Genomic DNA, 17453 nt, shown 5'->3' with positions numbered 1-17453 from the left:
TTGTCCTTTGTTTTGCTTTGTAACTCTTGGTTCTTATGTAATTTTTTCAGGTTTTCACACCATCAGTCACACCAGGTTCAGGTTATCAATTATCCACAACTGTTTTCATTTTAATTAATCATCTTTAGTGTAGATAAGTGTCTGCTTTTCATTTTGTCTGCTTTGTCAGCCCCCTGCCAAGTCGCCATTTTCATCACGATTTTGTCATGTTCACGTTTATTCAATGACTGTTTGTGTCTTTCATGAGCCTGGTCTCTTTCATTTTGGGTCATTTTCTCATCAGTCCCTAATATTTATAACAGGAGTGTGATGCTTACCAATCCTTCTTTGCCAAATGCAGTTTTTTGTGTGACTGAAGCTTATTGCCGTGGTTTTTCCATGTTTCCTGTAGTGATGGAAAAGCAAAGCTTTCTGAACCACTGAATCATAATGAATCAATTTGACACATTGACATTAATGACATCTATTGGTCAGACTTGAACACTGCATTAGCATGGAAGAAAAAAAAAGGCCATCGTGTTATGAAAATCATTGTTTTAAGTCATGTGCAAAAATAAAACATGATTTCCAAAATCTGTTTGTCATAAATACACATGATGTATAATTTTTAAGTCTGTAAAAATGTAATTAAAATTAAAATTAAGATTCAGATAAAAATCATCAAGTTAACTTTTATTTCTTTCTTTCCAAACGTCCGCATTGAACTGACCAGACAAAGAAAGTAACATGAAGTCATGTCATTTTTTTTTACAACTTTTATGCAATAATCTTGTTAAATTGAGGAAAGCTTTGGACTAACGACAACAATAAGTAATGTGTGATGTGATACACTTTGGAAGTAACTTGCTGTTCAAGAATCCTCCCAACAGTTCCAGGCTTAGTGTTTTTATCCAAGCTGGTAATCATCTTTGACTCCTGAGATCTATCATCACATTGAGAATTATGGCGGCACAAAACTAACTGAGAAAAGGTGCAATTAAAGTTCAAAGTAACTTCTCCACAAACCTTCTAAATCTTTTCAGGAAAAAAAGAAGAATTAAGCATGATTGCAAGACGTGTTTTTATTTAGTTCCTCTGCAAAAAAAAAATCAGCTTAAGTGGAAGGAGTTATTAGTGAGTCAATTGTTGAAAGGTTATTAAATGACTTGATTAAGAGTGAGCTGTAAGTTTTAAAAAAAAGTCAACAGCCTTCCACATTGTGCCAAATTTCAAAAGATTTTATTTGGTGGTTCTTGGCCAGGAGCAATACTAAGAGTTTTTAAGCAGTTTGATTGGAGGCCTTTTTCCAAAATTAAAATAAATAAATAAAATCTTAAAGCGTAAAATAATAGGATTGTAGAAAAACTGAGAATTTTTCTTCTTTTTGCCAAAAATTGGCTCATTGAGGACCACTCTTGGTTGATTTTGATCAGAACATGTTATTCACCAAAAAGAGAAAAACAAGCTGTTCATTCTTCAAAAGTTAATAGATCTTCTTTAAGCTATTTCACAAAGTGTAAAGCTTTAAGAAACATCACGCACGTTAGAATTCACAAACATACCACCTACAGACAGACCTCACAGTGGGTCAACATCTGTAATGACACTCCACGTCCGCCTGTTGGGTTTGAACTCCGACCTCTCTGACATTATGGCTGCCTTTAGGATGGCTTATCATTGCGCTCAAAAGCGGATATTTCCCACCCCGAACAAAGAAGGCCAAAGCTCTGCGTTTACCAGTTGGGACGCCAGACAGTCCAGCGGAATAGAGTAACAGCATCTCCGGCGTGAATGGATCGGCAGTTCTTGGCCTGTATTGTCCCTGTGTGAAACCGGGGACACATGTTGGGTGGTAAAAGTGTCAAAGCTTGACTGAGGAGCCATTGTGCTGGTTTCCAGTGGTAGCGGTCCAGCTTTGTCCTCTGTGTTGTTCATCATTAGCATATCAATATTCATGGCGATTGATGCCGGGCAGAGGTGGCAGCCTTTTTAGCCTCAAGTACACCCTCAGACTGAAATAAGAAACCCTGTATTCAGCTCTTAAGGGCCAGCTGTTGAGTTAGCCTCATTTCTGATAAAGAAAAAAATAACTTTTTGTTGACTTAACATCACAGCTTTAAGAACATTACCTTTTTTTTTGCCAAATTGATTCCTGTACATGTTGTAGCACACCTAAATACACTTTTGACCCATTTCTCTGGTCGTCTTGAGGGGAATAACAAAGACCTGAATGGTGTCACCCTTTTTACCCCACACCACCCCTATATACCTCCTACCCCTCCCTCAACTCAAGCCAGCTGACCCTCAAGACGGGCAGGCCAGCGGACAGTTAGCCTTGTCTAGCATTGTGTGTGTTTGTGTGTGTTCAGTGAGCAAAGCCACCAAAGTATCGGTTAGTCCGAGGGCCAAGCGGAGAAGCGGTTGGGCAGTTTAGCCAGCTGCTGGCTGGGCTGGCCTGATCAGTGAAACCTTACCAGATGGAGCCATTTTGAAACAATGAGAGTTTCTTGCTGTGGCTAAAAAACTGTGGTGGTTGCGTCGACAACAAAGAGGGTTGAACTTTATCAAGCAGAGCTTTAAGACATGTTGAACTTTTGGGTTTTCTGTGCCTCAAAAACTGTATTCAGAGATATAGAAACACAATTTAACTGCTTGTTTCTGGCACCTTTATTAGATTTCTGACTATTCGGATGTGTTTCTGTCATTGTTGAAGTGTTCTTTTGAGGTTTTTAACTCCTTTTTTTTTTCACTTGTATTTGTTCCCTTTGCTTGACTGTCCCAACAGCAACAGCCTGAAGTGTCTTGGGACTAAACTCCGTTTAGGAGTAACCAAGCTTGGTTAATGAGGCATATGATTAGTCCCCTCCCCTCTGGATAAGGCCAGCTTTTTAAGGACATGATTGATCATGACAGGTGCACAATGGCCGCCTGGTGTCAGAGGGGTGGCATGGGTGCACACGGACCCCCCATACAAGCCCACAGTCCCTTGCCTCAGTCCTGTCTAAGGAGTTACATAAACACATGCGTGCACACACATACAATATGTGCGTACAAATTCAGGACACAAGGCCAAATAGGGACAAACACAAGCTTTTTCTAAAACTGTTTGGTTCCAATTTGATCTATTCTTGTACTGTAATCGTGACCTTGAAAAATAAAGAATTTTCTTTTTAATTACCAAATATTTCCTTTTATTGAGAACAATTTGGAAATAAGTGACTTATTTTGGGGGGAGTTTCCCCCAAATTTGTGACATAGATCATGTTTAAAATAACTTCATATGTTGAAAAATTGCAAATATATGCCATGAATGGTTATAGTTCTTTTAACTTTTGTAAAATAAACACACCCACATGTAAGTAAAAATGCATTTGTCAAGTTAAAAATGTATTATTTAGCCAAGTGTCTCTATAAAGTCTTTTTTAAATGACATGCCGTCATCTTTCTTGTTTGTTTGTTTTTCTGCATTTCAAATGCCGCCTTCATCCACTTATGATCAACCTCCCCACAAATTTCCCAAATCTAAATCTAAGGTGCAAAGATTCGATTGAGGTCTTTTAACTGTTGATTGCGGCTGCTTTCTCAAGTAGAACACAGGTGTGCTAACACACTACCAATTTTGGTTGATGATGCTCTGTGGGTTTCATCATCTCTGGATCATCATGACAACCATGAGAGTGTTCAAGGACAATCAAGTTCAAAGGTGGCATCTTTATGTAAATGAATATTTGCATGTCACATAAGATTCTTTCAGAATAGTTCAGCATATCCCGGACTTTAATGGACATGAAAGACAACATCTTTATATTGTAGTTTTTTCCAAAAAATAGTTGCTATTTGTCAACCATTCCTGCATCCTCTCTTAATAGTGGCTTCATGTGTTTTTGTTTGTGAAAATGTCTTAATTCTCATGTTTTGTTTTTTTCATTTTTATTAAAAGAGGATATCGTTTGTCTATTTGATAGCAGGTTTAAAACAGCGATTCCCCTGGTGGTCTAATGAAGAGCCCTAAAAGATAATTGGCTTAAACAAGCCGAAGGGCTTACTGAGCGAGTAAAATTGAATCAAAGCTGTAGGACTGCGTCAGAATAAGTGTTATGCCCCTAATTGGCGGGATGGGATGTGGCACACAGCCAAATGGGCTCCTGTGCCTGTGTTTGTTTATTGTAACATTCTGGTGACATTTCGTCTGAAAATGAACTGCTGAAAGCGACACTCACAGTTAATCGTCATTCGGGACTCACACCGTTACGTTTTTGTGGCTGTTTTCTTCGTCTTCAAAATTCGTAAAAGTTGGCATTGTCATTAAATGCAAAAACAAATCTAATGTAGGTAAACAAAAGGAAGACGCAGTCCAGGGAACGCGTAAAAACAATACCCTGTGGCCTCATTGTGCGCCTTGAAAGACAAGACACGTGTAGCACAACACATACAAGGAGGGCGAGGGGAGGGCCAGAGTGGGCTGGTGTTAGTGAGCGTACTTAAAGATAACTTGAAGGGATGTCGGAGCTGCACACACCCATAAAGCCTGTTAGGAGAAACTCCCCCCCTTTCAGCACCCTGGACAGAGGCAGCGTCGCTTCTTTTGACTAGAGCGGAGCTGGAGGCTGGCAATTCCGGTCAACTGACGCGCCTCACGGCCACCCGCCCCTCAGCTCAGGCGCATCATTCACACACCCAAGTGTATTTATGAACGCTCAAAACTCCTGTGTTTGGTGCCCAGCGGAACCAGTGGAAGTCATTTTTGAAAGCTTTTTTCCTCTGCGATTGAAAGGACTTTAACAAACCTTCTGAAGATATTTTTTCGTTTACTTTTTCCCCTTCAAGTAACAGTTCCTTTCTTTCGGAGCATCTTCAAAATGTTGCTAGAACATCCGGGCTCAAGTTGCCAAAACAGTGGAAACTTTCCCCGGTACAGTTCAGGACAAGGTAAGACAATTTTACAGCTTTCAACTAAATATTATTATTTTTTTCCTGAAAGAATTGGGAGAACTTTTCCATTTGAAATGGTCATCATGGTTTAGGCCTAACTTGGTGTGAAATTGTGACTAAAGAACAGAAAATCGACACAGCACGGTGTTTTCGTTTAAAAATGTTTCCAATCATTTATTAAACATGACAAATACATTAAAAGGAAGTTTTAAATGAATTTTTCTCCTGAATAAATTTCCGGTGAGAAGTTCTCGTGATGAGCAACAATCCCCCAAACCTTCAACCCCTCCTGGTGTAAACAGACTCCTTGGAGGCGCCTCTTTTGCGGAAGACGTTGTGAATCCGTAATGAGCCTTCATTGTTGCGAATCATCTAACAGATGTTCTGCGCGTGCTGTCATTTCACACCGCCGCCTGTAGTTGTCACGGGAGTGCGGGGCGCATGCAAGAGGGGATCAGGATCCGGATCGGCGCGCGGGGGCCGACAGCAGCCTCTCTGCCAATGAAGGGACAGCCTGCAGGCGGACACGCGGCCGCATCCATCCGCCCTCCGCGAGCGCCCCGGCTTGCACTGCAGCTGTCTCCCTCTTTGCTCTGACAGGTGGAGCACCTGAGGTTTCCAAAAGATGAAGGTCCCCCAAAAATAATTAAATTATTGATGATTAGAAAAAGTGTGTGTTTGAGATCTGGTAATCTTAAAAATATTTGGCTAAACCATGAAAAGGAGCAAAACAAAAATAGTTTCCTTTACTAATTTCTTGATTTCGTTCCTACAAAAAATCCTGATGTTTTAATATGTTTGGAACTTTCTCTTACCATTACTCTAATAAGCATTTTATGGCGTTGTCGTCGCATTACTGTCGACTCCCCCCCTCCCCCCACCCACAAAAGTGAACGATCAATGTGACATAAAAATGATTACAAAGCTGAAAAGTAAGAGGCGCACCTATGAACCGCGCACCTTTCTCCAAAACGCCTTTCATATACTTCCGAAACGAAGGCAAATGGGGCATTGATTTTAGATTCATCAGCGGCTCCGGCCGGTTCTGGCACTACCCGTGATTTCCCCAGGCGCTCTTTTGTGCCAAGGATCAGTGTCAATAAAATTCATTGGGGTGCTGGCCCGATCAACATGTTATTGACAGCCAATCTCTGCTCTAAATAAACACTTGTCTTTGAGAAGTCTGCGCACGTGAACAGGCCTGTTTCTTAAATAGTTAAGGGTGACCAAAGGCCTATTTGTGGAATCAGGTAATTATAAGACTGGTAAATATATTGTTTGGTAAAATATTTACATATAAATTCTTATTTTTATGTGTCATTGAATACTTTTTTTTCTTTTTTTAAATCATTTATTTTGTGAAATAAAAAAGAAAACCAATAAAATGACGCATTTACGCAATTTTTTAATATTTTTGTGGGTTTTTTATGCATTTTTTTGCTGTTTCTCTATTAATCAATGTTTAGATATTTGATATTATATATTCAATGGCGTTAATGAACAGTTGGATGTTGCATATTGACAAGAATATTCACTGTAAGCTTTAAATTTCCAAAAGAAAATATGGGTGAAATACGCAAACACATTTTTTCTGCATCATAATTCTATATGGATGTGAAGATTTCTAATTAAAGAAAGAAAAAATGTATATTTTTTTACAGACTGGCAAATTCTTTCATAAATGAATAATAATAAATTGAAAAACATCTCCTTTTTCATTTTCTTCGCTGTGTTTCTGAACCACTAAAACTCTATTGGGTTCCTCCCACTCACCTCCCGCTCATTCCTCTTCCGGGTAAGATGTTGGCTATAGGTAATGTTCTCCCTGTCGCCAGGGAAACGGCGCCGCGTAATTCTGTCCAAGCTTTGGCATATAACTTCGCCGCACCCTGGCGCGCGACTCTTCCCTTTATGGGCTCGTCGTGCGGTAAAAATTTCCTGAAACCTGCCCGGCGCGTGTGGATGTGCGCTCGGGCGCGCGTCTGGACGGAGACAACAAGCTTTTCGTAAACGATGAGTGATGGATGGCCGCGGTGAGCGCAACTATTCCAAAGAGGCTCCTGACAACAAGGAGATGCTGCTGGCTCTGTTGTCACACAGTGAAAAGTTGCGGAGAGGTAAATTTAATGGAAAAAATTATCACTTTTTTTTTACCATGATGATTGTTTTTATAGTATACTTAATGGTGTTGAGAGGCCTTTGAGTATGAAAATGGTAAAGTGCTGAGGAAATATCACAGACCCTATTTTTGATATACATTTTCAAAATTGATAAAACTGTGCAGGTGATTTTTGGAGCCACACAAACACCGAAACATTAATATATATTTTTAAATGGAATTATTGGTTTCATTCAGTTTGGGAAGAAATGTACAAACTGGGGCACAAGACCATTTTATATTATTTTATTTTTTCTAACCAGGTGTTTTTTGTACAAGTTCGGGTTCCAACACTGCGCAATGGTGAAAGGATGAAATGTGGTTGGAGTTTTGCACGGTTTTAATATTCCGAGTGGGACCTGAAAGCTGAGCAAATTACTTGAGCGCCTAAATGAGACCACAGACCGCATGCTTTCTGGTTTTACCGAGTGCACGGAATAAATGATGACCTGTATACACCTGCTCCTGCCGCCGCAGCCGCCGCAGCCGCCGCCGCTGCCGCGCCTGCGCAGGCCTGCTGTCGATGCAGCGCCAAATGGCTCGTTAAAGTTTTATATATTGTCCACAGCAGAACAAAAGGAGTGCGATTCCTTGCACGGTTTGAATATGAAGTGACTGCTCTTCTTTTAATTAGTAATAAAGAGGCCTATTGTTACGTCTCACCTGATATTTCAGGATCACGTCGATGGTTTTTTTCTGGTTTTTCTGAGAACAGAATTTAAAATCGAATAACATTGAACATTATTTGGTGTCAAATCAGGATACAATCGCAGAGATCGGGCTTGATAAACAAAACACTAAGACTTGATTTACATAATTGAAAAAATTAAAATAAAAAATCAATCTGCTTCTGGGCTGTATATTTGAGACTTTAAAATGACGCAATCGGACACAAAAATGTCCTCAAATATTCAAATTGTTTTTTTCAAAAGGTGAAGAATTAATTTCGCTTTTTGTAGTAAACTTATTTTATCAACTTATGCAGTATGGATATACTTTCAAAAAACTTTATGCATTTAGGAAAAAATACACTCTTTGGAACTATAGAGTGGATTATTATGCCTTTTTCTTAGGCCAACAGATGAGAGGAAATTTTAAGTAGGGAGTAAAAAAGATTATTTTATACATTGTCAGGACTCAGCGCCAACGAGTGATTTTATTTTGAAAATTGCGCACGCTGCAACTTGAAGGTTTTGCGCTCCTGTTTTGCAGCCTCTCAGCTGCTTTTTTCTGTGTTGCTCTCTGCAGAAATCCCCGTGTGCGCGGGCTGCAACCAACACATCGTCGACCGCTTCATCCTCAAAGTGCTGGACCGACACTGGCACGGCAAGTGCCTGAAGTGCAGCGACTGCCAGGCGCAGCTGGCGGAGAAGTGCTTCAGCAGGGGCGACAGCGTCTACTGCAAAGACGATTTCTTCAAGTGAGTCACCCCCGAACTAAGACTTCTTTACATATGTTTGCGTAAAACCTGATTATATTTACGCAAACGAATCTTCGTGCACTAATAGGGTTCATTTCGATGTCTCTAAAAGGAGATTCGGGACCAAGTGTGCAGCGTGTCAGCAGGGGATCCCGCCCACACAGGTGGTGAGGAGAGCGCAGGACTTTGTCTACCACCTGCATTGTTTTGCCTGCATCGTGTGCAAAAGGCAGCTGGCCACAGGGGACGAGTACTACCTGATGGAGGACAGCCGGTTGGTCTGCAAGACCGACTATGAGACCGCAAAACAGAGAGGTGAGCATCTCCAAAGCAATTCCCACAGACATGAAACGAACGCAGAAGTGCAGAGTTCATTCTGGAAAGAACATATTCGTTTGTATTAAACTGCATTTCTGACTTGATCCACTACCTGGAGCTGTGTGCTTGATGTGACAGTGAGGTCATCCATAAACCTTGACCCGGCGGCGCTAATTGCATCATTGCCTGCAACCCAATCGATACTAAACTATAAGAAGTGGAGGCCAGGAGGCTTACACGTGCACTCTGCACTTGAAGGGATCAGCTCTCAATAATTCTTATTATAGTGACGGAGATCGTGTGGGGGGCCAACTGGTGGAAAAACAGGCTCTGGCCTGAGCTCAGTGACTCCCCAGAGGCCGCAAAGTGCGCCTGCGCGCCTCATTTGCAGTTTGCAGACAGCGAAAATTATGATCTGCGCAAATGATGGAAACGACTTTCTCATAAGTTTTAGAAATTATTTTAAAATCTAAAATGAATCGTTTTTTAATGCAGTTATTATATTTATATGGAGTTTAATGACAGTCAGCGAGATTTGCAGTTCTCAAAAAAATATTTTCAGAAATAAATTCCTTGTCTGAAATTGAGGAATAGTTTTTTTTTTTTACTAAGCATTTACAAAATTATAATTTGTCCATGCATTTTATGTGAAAATCATTAAAGTTTTTAAATGTTTTAAAAAATGGACAAAGCATATAAGCACAGTTTAGCTTATCTGGTATAAGAAATTCATAAATTTGCATAGTTTGATTTAAACCTGCTACGATGCATTTTTGTCAGATCAAAAAGGGGGGAAAAACCACAATGCTGCCCTTGCAACAGTGTGCCTTTTTATTGAATAAATATCCCAGCAGGCTCATTTAAATGCGGCAGAGTTGTGCACAGTCAAGTTTTATCTCCCCATCTGTTTGCTGGAAATTTACTGTGCAGATTTATGCAATGAGGTAGTGCATTTTTTTGTGCAAAAAAACAAACACGTTTATTTAACTTATGTCAGGGTGCAATTACTTGGGCAGCATCCATTTAGGTGATGGTTTTGTGTTTTGTCGTGTTGGCGAGCTGATATGCAAAAAGGGTGCAGATGATGCCAGTATAGGCAAAGACAGGGAGATGTATTAATTTATGTTAAATTAAATACTTCTATGCAGTGTGTGTATTACTATATTTGATGCAAGGTCTGTAAACAAAGAATTAAAGGCCTTATTATAGTTTTTTTTTCTTGCACAAGAAGTGGATATAATAAGAAAACACATTTTGACTGACTCTTAAAACACTTGGCTTAATTCTTTAACCCAATTTATTTATGTTGGGATATATTTTTGTGTTACTTTATTTTATTTTTTTGCAATAAAGTTTTTTTTGTTTTAGTATAGCTCCATTTACCCAATTTTTCTTTTTTCTTTTTTTGGTTTTTGAGGTTTTTATTTTCCTGAGTTAGAATAATACATTTTAATATATGTTAAAAAAAACAACTTCAGTTATTTTTAGGAGTTTTTGGTCTGCATGAATTGAGGAATACTCATTCATACACAAAGAAAATAACCTATTTTCATTTGGAGCTCTGCAAAATTATAGAAATGTTTATTACCTTTTGGAAAGTTTGACCTTATGGTAAAAATACAGTTAATAATTTTCCTTTACTTGTTTATATTCTGGATTTATGGTTGCAGTGACAGCGTGGTATGATATATTTTTTGTCATTTCATTTTTTTAATATACAAATTCTATCCAAAATATTTCATGTTGATGTTTTTATTTTTCTGAAGTCTGACACTCTTGTCTTTCCTTCAGAGGCAGACTCGACTGCAAAAAGGCCGCGAACAACCATCACTGCTAAACAACTGGAGACATTGAAAAACGCTTACAATAATTCCCCCAAGCCGGCCCGCCACGTCCGAGAGCAACTGTCGTCAGAAACAGGCCTGGATATGCGGGTGGTTCAGGTATTATTATCCTGTTTTCATTAAACCTGACTTCAGAACAGAGCTGTGGGAACAAGTGCGCATGCTGGTTATTGAATTTACGGTCAGATGAGGTAGAATGAAGTCTGCATGAAAGTCAGCTTGGTTTAAGTGCACGGTCGTTAACAATGCTAAGAGGGGTCCCCCACATATTGTCTGCTGCTTAGGAGCCTCAGAGTGGCTGCTAGGTGTTGGGTCATATATATTGTTTTATTTGCAAGGACAAAAGTAAGGGTCTGAGACCACTCAAAAGCTCCTCATTATGTTAGGGAAAGGGCTTTCTCAAGGTGGAACATCTTAAAGGGGGACGTAAATTCTTGTTTATGTGAGTGCAAATGACTGACTTTGCATGTAAAATCAAAAAGTTTCAATTAACACAATTGAAACAAGTAAACTATGGTTTTTGTGTCAAAAGTTAGAGTGGAAAATTTGGACAAATCCAAGTGAAAAATGTGAAAATGGATCTGCTCCTTTAGGGGAGAGTTACTTGCAGTGGAAGTTAATGAAACGCGTGATAAATGTAATATAAGAGAAGCTGGTTCAAGGATTACTGCCCCATGTCTCCCTCTGGACTCTGAAAGGCAAGCAGTGGTGTCTAGACAGTCTCTGAACATTTATTTTGTCCTAATGCTCTACATCCTGACACATGTATCAGGACCATAAAAAAAAACTATGCTTGGTATATTTGTCCTCAGGACTAAACAGGAAATCAAGCAATTAATTACTAATATTTAAAATATGGATTTTAATTTCCTCTGAGTGTTTCAGAGCACATTATGATCAATAAATCTTTGAAGTATTATTTTTCCATAAACACATGTAATATTGGTAGATGCACTGCAAAAACAACCCCATAGATATAAGTCAAATTTTTCTTTAATTCAGCAAAAATATGTCCAATGGGGTAAGAAAAAAATGACTTACCAAGAATTCTTATTTTAAGAAAAAAATCAAGTCACTAAGATATGTTTTCTTATATCTTCTTGCAAGACATTCTTTTCTCAAAACAAGGGCCTTTCTACTTTCTAAAGATTGAGATTTTTATAGTGTTGTTTGTCTGATCAATGACCGACATTTTGTTTCCTTTTTATTTTTTATTTTTTTCTAGGTTTGGTTCCAGAACAGGCGAGCTAAAGAGAAAAGGCTGAAAAAGGATGCAGGGAGGCAGCGATGGGGACAGTACTTCCGCAACATGAAGAGGTCGCGAGGAAGCTCCAAGTCCGACAAAGACAGCATCCAGGAGGAGGGCATGGACAGTGACGCGGAGGTGTCCTTCACAGGTAGGGTCACAGAATAAAATTAAGCAAAAAAATAAATACCTGAACGTGACACATAACCGGCACACTTTAAACTCTTGGTTGTGTCCAAAATTCCTTTAGTGCACTATGTAGATTTTCCATTTTGTCTGGATGTCCGAATCTACAATTCCAAAATCGAGTGCCCTTGATATTTCCCGGAGGTCTCTGTGAAAGACAGGTGGGCATTGATGCTCACTATTGGTGAATATAGACCGCAATGCATTGCGTTTGAATGATTTGTTATTTAAAAAGAATTATGTTTGATTTTTTTTTTTATAAATTATCTAAACTGTCATCATCAGAACACAATGGATTCAGAAATAGCCTTCGTACTATGTTCATATGTTTCAGGGTTTTACTTCGCCAAATGGGTGACGTCATATTTTCTATTTAATAAAAAAAAAAGTGGTGAGCATGTGCTCAAACTGGATTAAAATCCAGGGCACTCGTGGCCCCACACTAAAGACTAAAGTCTTTTAGGGGTTAAGGGGTGGTGAGGGAATTTGGACGCAGCCTAGAACTCAACAAATTTCTTTTTATACTTTTTTCTGGTGCTTTCTTTTGACAAGTTTTCTCGCTTTGAGCCTTTTTTTAAGGAAATCGTAGATAAACACTAGATTGTCAACATTTGTTAGACAGAGTTTCCATCTTCTGTTCTAAAAACGTTCTTGGAAAAGCTGTACTTACAAGGGAACACATCTAAAATTGATGCTTCTGTAAAACTCAAAAATTTGCCATTTTAGTTGTTTTTTTGTAAAAAAAAAAAAAAAAAAAAAGTAAATTCATAAATGCAAATGTATTTATATTTTAAGCCCCTATACAAACTTGAATGATGAAAAGAGCTAGCACACTTATTTATGTTTTGGCACAACCTATAGAAAATGGTCTCCTTTTTTTTTGTTTGTTTAACCAACCCTTTAAGGAAACTTTTTGAATTTCTTTGCAACTGTGTAAACAATCTTCAAGGGTTACAAAAGAAAACTATACATGAAGAAATGCAACCACGTATGCTATTTTCATCATGATCAACACATTGTGCTAAAAAATATTGGATGAATGAATAAATATCCAGCTTTGGACAATTAGTTTACACAGTGTAATTGGGAATGCATTTTACTACAATTTTTCCATATTTTAAAATAACTATAATTGTTCTGAATGCAAAGAAAAACAGATGATGATTGCAAGAAATCAACAACAGCCTAAAATGCTTAGAAACAAATAATTTGTGTCACTAATGTATAATAGTGTTTTTTATTTGAAATGTAAAAATAATATTAAAGACAAAGAATGGGAAACTCTTTTCACTAATTTTATTCTACCAAGTCTAACTCATGTCTTTAACTTGTTTTTGTCGCCCAGATGAACCTCCTGTTTCAGAGCTTGGCAATGCCAATGGCATTTACAGCAGTCTGAGCGAATCGTCTCCAACGATTGGGGGCCGCCAAGGGGGTAACAACCACAACTCCTTTCCATTGGAGCACGCCGGGCTCCCCTCTCAAGACCAGTTCCATGACATTCGCTCCAACAGCCCCTATGGGCTCCCTCAGTCTCCGAGCTCCCTGCAGGCACTACCCCGACACCAGCCCATCATTTCCAGCCTAGTCTACCCGGACTCTGGCCTTTCCATCATGACCCAGGGCGCTGGGCCTGGTATCAACCCCACCGTCCGGGTTTCCATGGGAGCAGCCAACGGCCCCAGTTCCGACCTCTCCACCGGCAGCAGTGGGGGTTATCCAGATTTTCCTGCCAGTCCTGCGTCCTGGTTAGATGAAGTTGATCATGGCCAGTTTTGATCAGAAACATGACTCTTTTCATTTAGCTTATATGCTGGAGGCGGAAAAATGATGTCATTAGACCTTAACAGTCGCAAACTGAAACACCCAGTCATTTTTTTTTTTGTGATCTAAATGGAGGAAATAAAGAAAATGCCCCTCATTCAAAGCACTTGAATTAATCATTGTTGTTTTATTGTATGCAACATAAGCAAAAATAAATAAAATCTAAATTTTAGAACCACTATAAGCTCTTTTAGAACAAACTGAGTTCTTTGCGTTATTTTTTTTTTATTGCTCTTAGTTAACTGTTCAAGTGAAGAACTTGAGTCAACATTGGGTCTTTACATGTCCGGTTGTTGCCAAATGTCAATATATAAATATATATTAATGGTTTATCATCACATAGACTTTATTTTTATATACCCCCACCCCCCTTTCCTCCTTGAATGTGACTGAAAACCTAGAATTTTGTTCATTCTTAAACACGGAATTAGGCAGAAGTCTAGATGTTGTCTTAAATGGTGCCTAGGTGTCCAATTACTTCTATGCATTTGTCTGTTGCAGATGTTTCTTGTTCGTTTCGTTCCACCAGAAACAACCCCAAGGATGAACTGTAACTGCTGAGGGGGGGGCGCTCTGATGTATATGTTTGTTTATGTGGAAAAAATGTTTTATGTATTATTTATTCTCTCTGGTAATGTTGGTAATTCATAAGTGAATTGCAGGATTTTAATAAATTTGTCACCTAATTCAACAGGAAGGTTTGTCATTTTTGTTGTTGGTGCAGAACAAAAATTGTATGGAGGAGACAAGGTGAATGAGAGAATAACTAAAATGAAAAAAATAAAGATGAAATCAGAGGGATTTTTAACAGGATTTTTTTTTTAAAGAGCATTTTTTCAAAAGTTATACTATTCACTCAAATCACAGATCGTGGGCATGATTTTGACATCCTTAATGTCGGCGGCATGCAGCAACCTTTATCTCTGGCAATGAAACCAGAACGAGCCTGCAGTCTTCACTGTATCTGCAAATTGAGCATTTGGCCAACTCCCAGCACTGTATCGGGGGTTCAACAGCTCTTTAGTGGAGAAATTTGATGCAGTCCACTCATCAATTCAGAGATTACTGGGTCCTGTTTGCCCAAATACCCCTATGGGAAAGGAATCTGCAATCCATTATCCAAGAAGGGATCGGGTGCCCCTTGTGAATTTCCTCATTTGTTTAGTTATTCCAAGTCAGGTTCAATTAAATAGATTAAATGGTAAATGTGTGTGTGCGCCTCTGTGTTTGTGTGAGAGGGAGAAGGTGACCACATGTCCGTGTGTTGCTATTAATGAGTTCCATCAAACAAATATCGTAATAGATGAAAGTACAATTAAAAATGAACTCAATATTTTGTCTTGTGAGGAAGTTGTGTTGGAATTGTTTTCAAAATCTTGTTAGCTTTCATAAAAATTGGTTGATGGATTTTAATTAGTTTGCAAATTTCTTGCTTTAGTTTGCCAATTTGTGTTTGTTTGTTTTCTAAGTTTGTGTGGTAATATTTTATTGTGCGTGCTCTGCATCAATTTAAAACAAAAGACTGGATAAAAATGAACAATTTTAGACAACGTTTTTCATCTTTTCTTAGAATATAATGTCAGTCTAACTTGTCAACATTGATTTCACTGTAGAAAAGCATCCCTAAAGCATCCCAAAAATTGCAAAAATGATTTTGACTCATCTTAGTAATGAGAAGAAAAAAATTCTTGACTGTGTTGATTTTAAGGTTTCGACCAGTCCCAAGGAAACTAATCTCAAACTTGCTGCACTCAATGTCAGATCTTTATGCAACAAATCATTTTTAATCAATAATCTTATCTCTTCTTTTAATCTTGATTTTATGTTTTTAACTGAAACATGGCTTGACAAAAACACAGGAAACATAGTTCTAGTCGAATCAACTCCCCCCAACTACAAACATGTATCAGAAATACGAGAAAATAAAAAGGGTGGAGGCGTTTCTGCACTGTTTAGAGATAATATTGCAACCCGCAGACTATCATTTGGTGTGTTTTCATCATTTGAGTATGTGTCCTTTAAGATTGAGTTAAAACAAACTCCTCCCTTACTCTGCATAGTCATGTACAAACCTCCTCAGCACAGCCAAAGTTTCATTGATGATTTCACTGAAATGCTCTCAGTTGTGTGCACAGACTTTGATGGTCTAGTCATTACAGGTGATTTTAATGTTCATGTTGATAATGTCAATGACAGAAATGCAAAAGAGCTCAATGCTGTCCTTGAAACCTTTGATCTAATTCAGCATGTAAGTTGCCCCACCCACAGCAGAGGGCACACTCTGGACCTGCCCATCACAAAGGGGGTTAATATTTACAATGTCAGTGTGGTTGATGTCGCCCTCTCTGATCATTTCTGTGTATTCTTTGACCTGTCTGTTACTCCCAAACCACCGCCTGGCCCTGCAGTTGTCCAAAGGAGACAAATAAATGAGAGCACTAGGGCACAGTTTGTAGAAATGATAAACCCTGAAAACGCCTCTGGTGCCAATGTTGATGAAATGCTGAATTCTGTTACTTCTAGCATCTTGAATGTTCTGGATGCCATTGCCCCTATGAAGGTTAAATTGAGAAAACATAGACAGAAAGCTCCCTGGAGGAACGATGATCTAGTCAGGGCACAGAAACAACAGTGCCGCAGAGCTGAGCGAAAGTGGCGCAAGTCAAAACTCCAGGTTCATTATGAAATGTATAAGGGGGAGTTGTACGCTTACAACCAGATCTTATGCAGAACAAGAGAAAGGTACTTCTCTGAAATCATTGGAAGTTGCAGCAACAACTCTCGTGTCCTGTTCACAACAGTAAACAGATTAACTAACCCTCCAACCCAGCTACCAATAGAACTGGTTTGCACACCTAAATGTAATGAGTTTGCTGTATTTTTTAATGACAAGGTTCAGGGCATTAAAAAAGCCATCAACTCCACAACACATATAACTATCGAACGGCCACCTACTCACTCTAAGCTGACTCACTTTGTACCTGTCACTGACCAAACTGTCCAAGAGACCATCACCCGTCTGAGCTCGTCTACATGCTGCCTTGATGTGTTACCCACTAGATTTCTAAAGTCTGTCCTGAACAGTGTGTTGCCATCAATTACTCAAATAGTTAACATGTCTCTTCAATCTGGAATATTTCCAGAGGCCTTAAAAACTGCAGTCATTAAACCTCTCCTGAAGAAAAACGGTCTTGATCCCACTGTACTGAATAATTACAGACCTATCTCTAATCTGCCATTTTTAGGAAAAGTCCTTGAAAAAGTTGTCTACCAACAGCTCACTGATTTTCTCTTATTAAACAATTCATTTGATGTTTTCCAGTCAGGTTTTAGACCCCATCATAGCACAGAAACTGCTCTTATCAAGGTAACCAACGACATCCGCCTGAACACTGATGATGGCAAAGTCACTGTCTTAATCCTGCTAGACCTGAGTGCTGCCTTTGATACTGTTGATCATGGGATCCTTTTGCACAGACTCCAAGACTGGGTTGGCATCTCTGGATCTGCCCTAAGTTGGCTCAAGTCTTATCTAGAAGACAGGAA

The 17453-nt window shown here is 39.0% G+C and overlaps 1 protein-coding gene across 2 annotated transcripts; it reads left to right on the top strand.

Moving 5' to 3' along the window:
• Positions 1 to 4502: 4502 nt before the first annotated feature.
• lhx3 (LIM homeobox 3) lies at positions 4503 to 14604 on the top strand. Of its 2 annotated transcripts, none has more exons than XM_011481701.3 (6): positions 4503 to 4908; positions 8318 to 8489; positions 8602 to 8804; positions 10599 to 10750; positions 11877 to 12048; positions 13429 to 14604. In XM_011481701.3, the coding sequence occupies exons 1-6, from the start codon at positions 4839 to 4841 to the stop codon at positions 13860 to 13862; spliced, it is 1203 nt and encodes a 400-aa protein (XP_011480003.1). In that variant the 5' UTR covers positions 4503 to 4838; the 3' UTR covers positions 13863 to 14604. The 2 variants fall into 2 exon arrangements, with proteins under 2 accessions (XP_011480003.1, NP_001116387.1); NM_001122915.1 differs by having other exon boundaries at positions 4504 to 4907; positions 8311 to 8490; positions 8600 to 8804; ... (1 more) ...; positions 11886 to 12048; positions 13429 to 13862.
• The last annotated feature ends 2849 nt before the right edge of the window (positions 14605 to 17453 follow it).

This window comes from Oryzias latipes, chromosome 12, assembly GCF_002234675.1.
Source record: "Oryzias latipes chromosome 12, ASM223467v1".
Lineage (NCBI taxonomy): Eukaryota > Metazoa > Chordata > Actinopteri > Beloniformes > Adrianichthyidae > Oryzias > Oryzias latipes.
This window is presented reverse-complemented; position numbering and strand designations above follow the sequence as displayed.

Coding starts and splice junctions, on each gene's coding strand:
- lhx3 (NM_001122915.1), top strand. CDS start 4,839: ATGTTGCTAGAACATCCGGGCTCAAGTTGCCAAAACAGTGGAAACTTT. Junction 8,491..8,599: donor GCAAAGACGATTTCTTCAAG/TGAGTCACCCCC, acceptor GATGTCTCTAAA/AGGAGATTCGGGACCAAGTG. Junction 8,805..10,598: donor TGAGACCGCAAAACAGAGAG/GTGAGCATCTCC, acceptor TCTTTCCTTCAG/AGGCAGACTCGACTGCAAAA.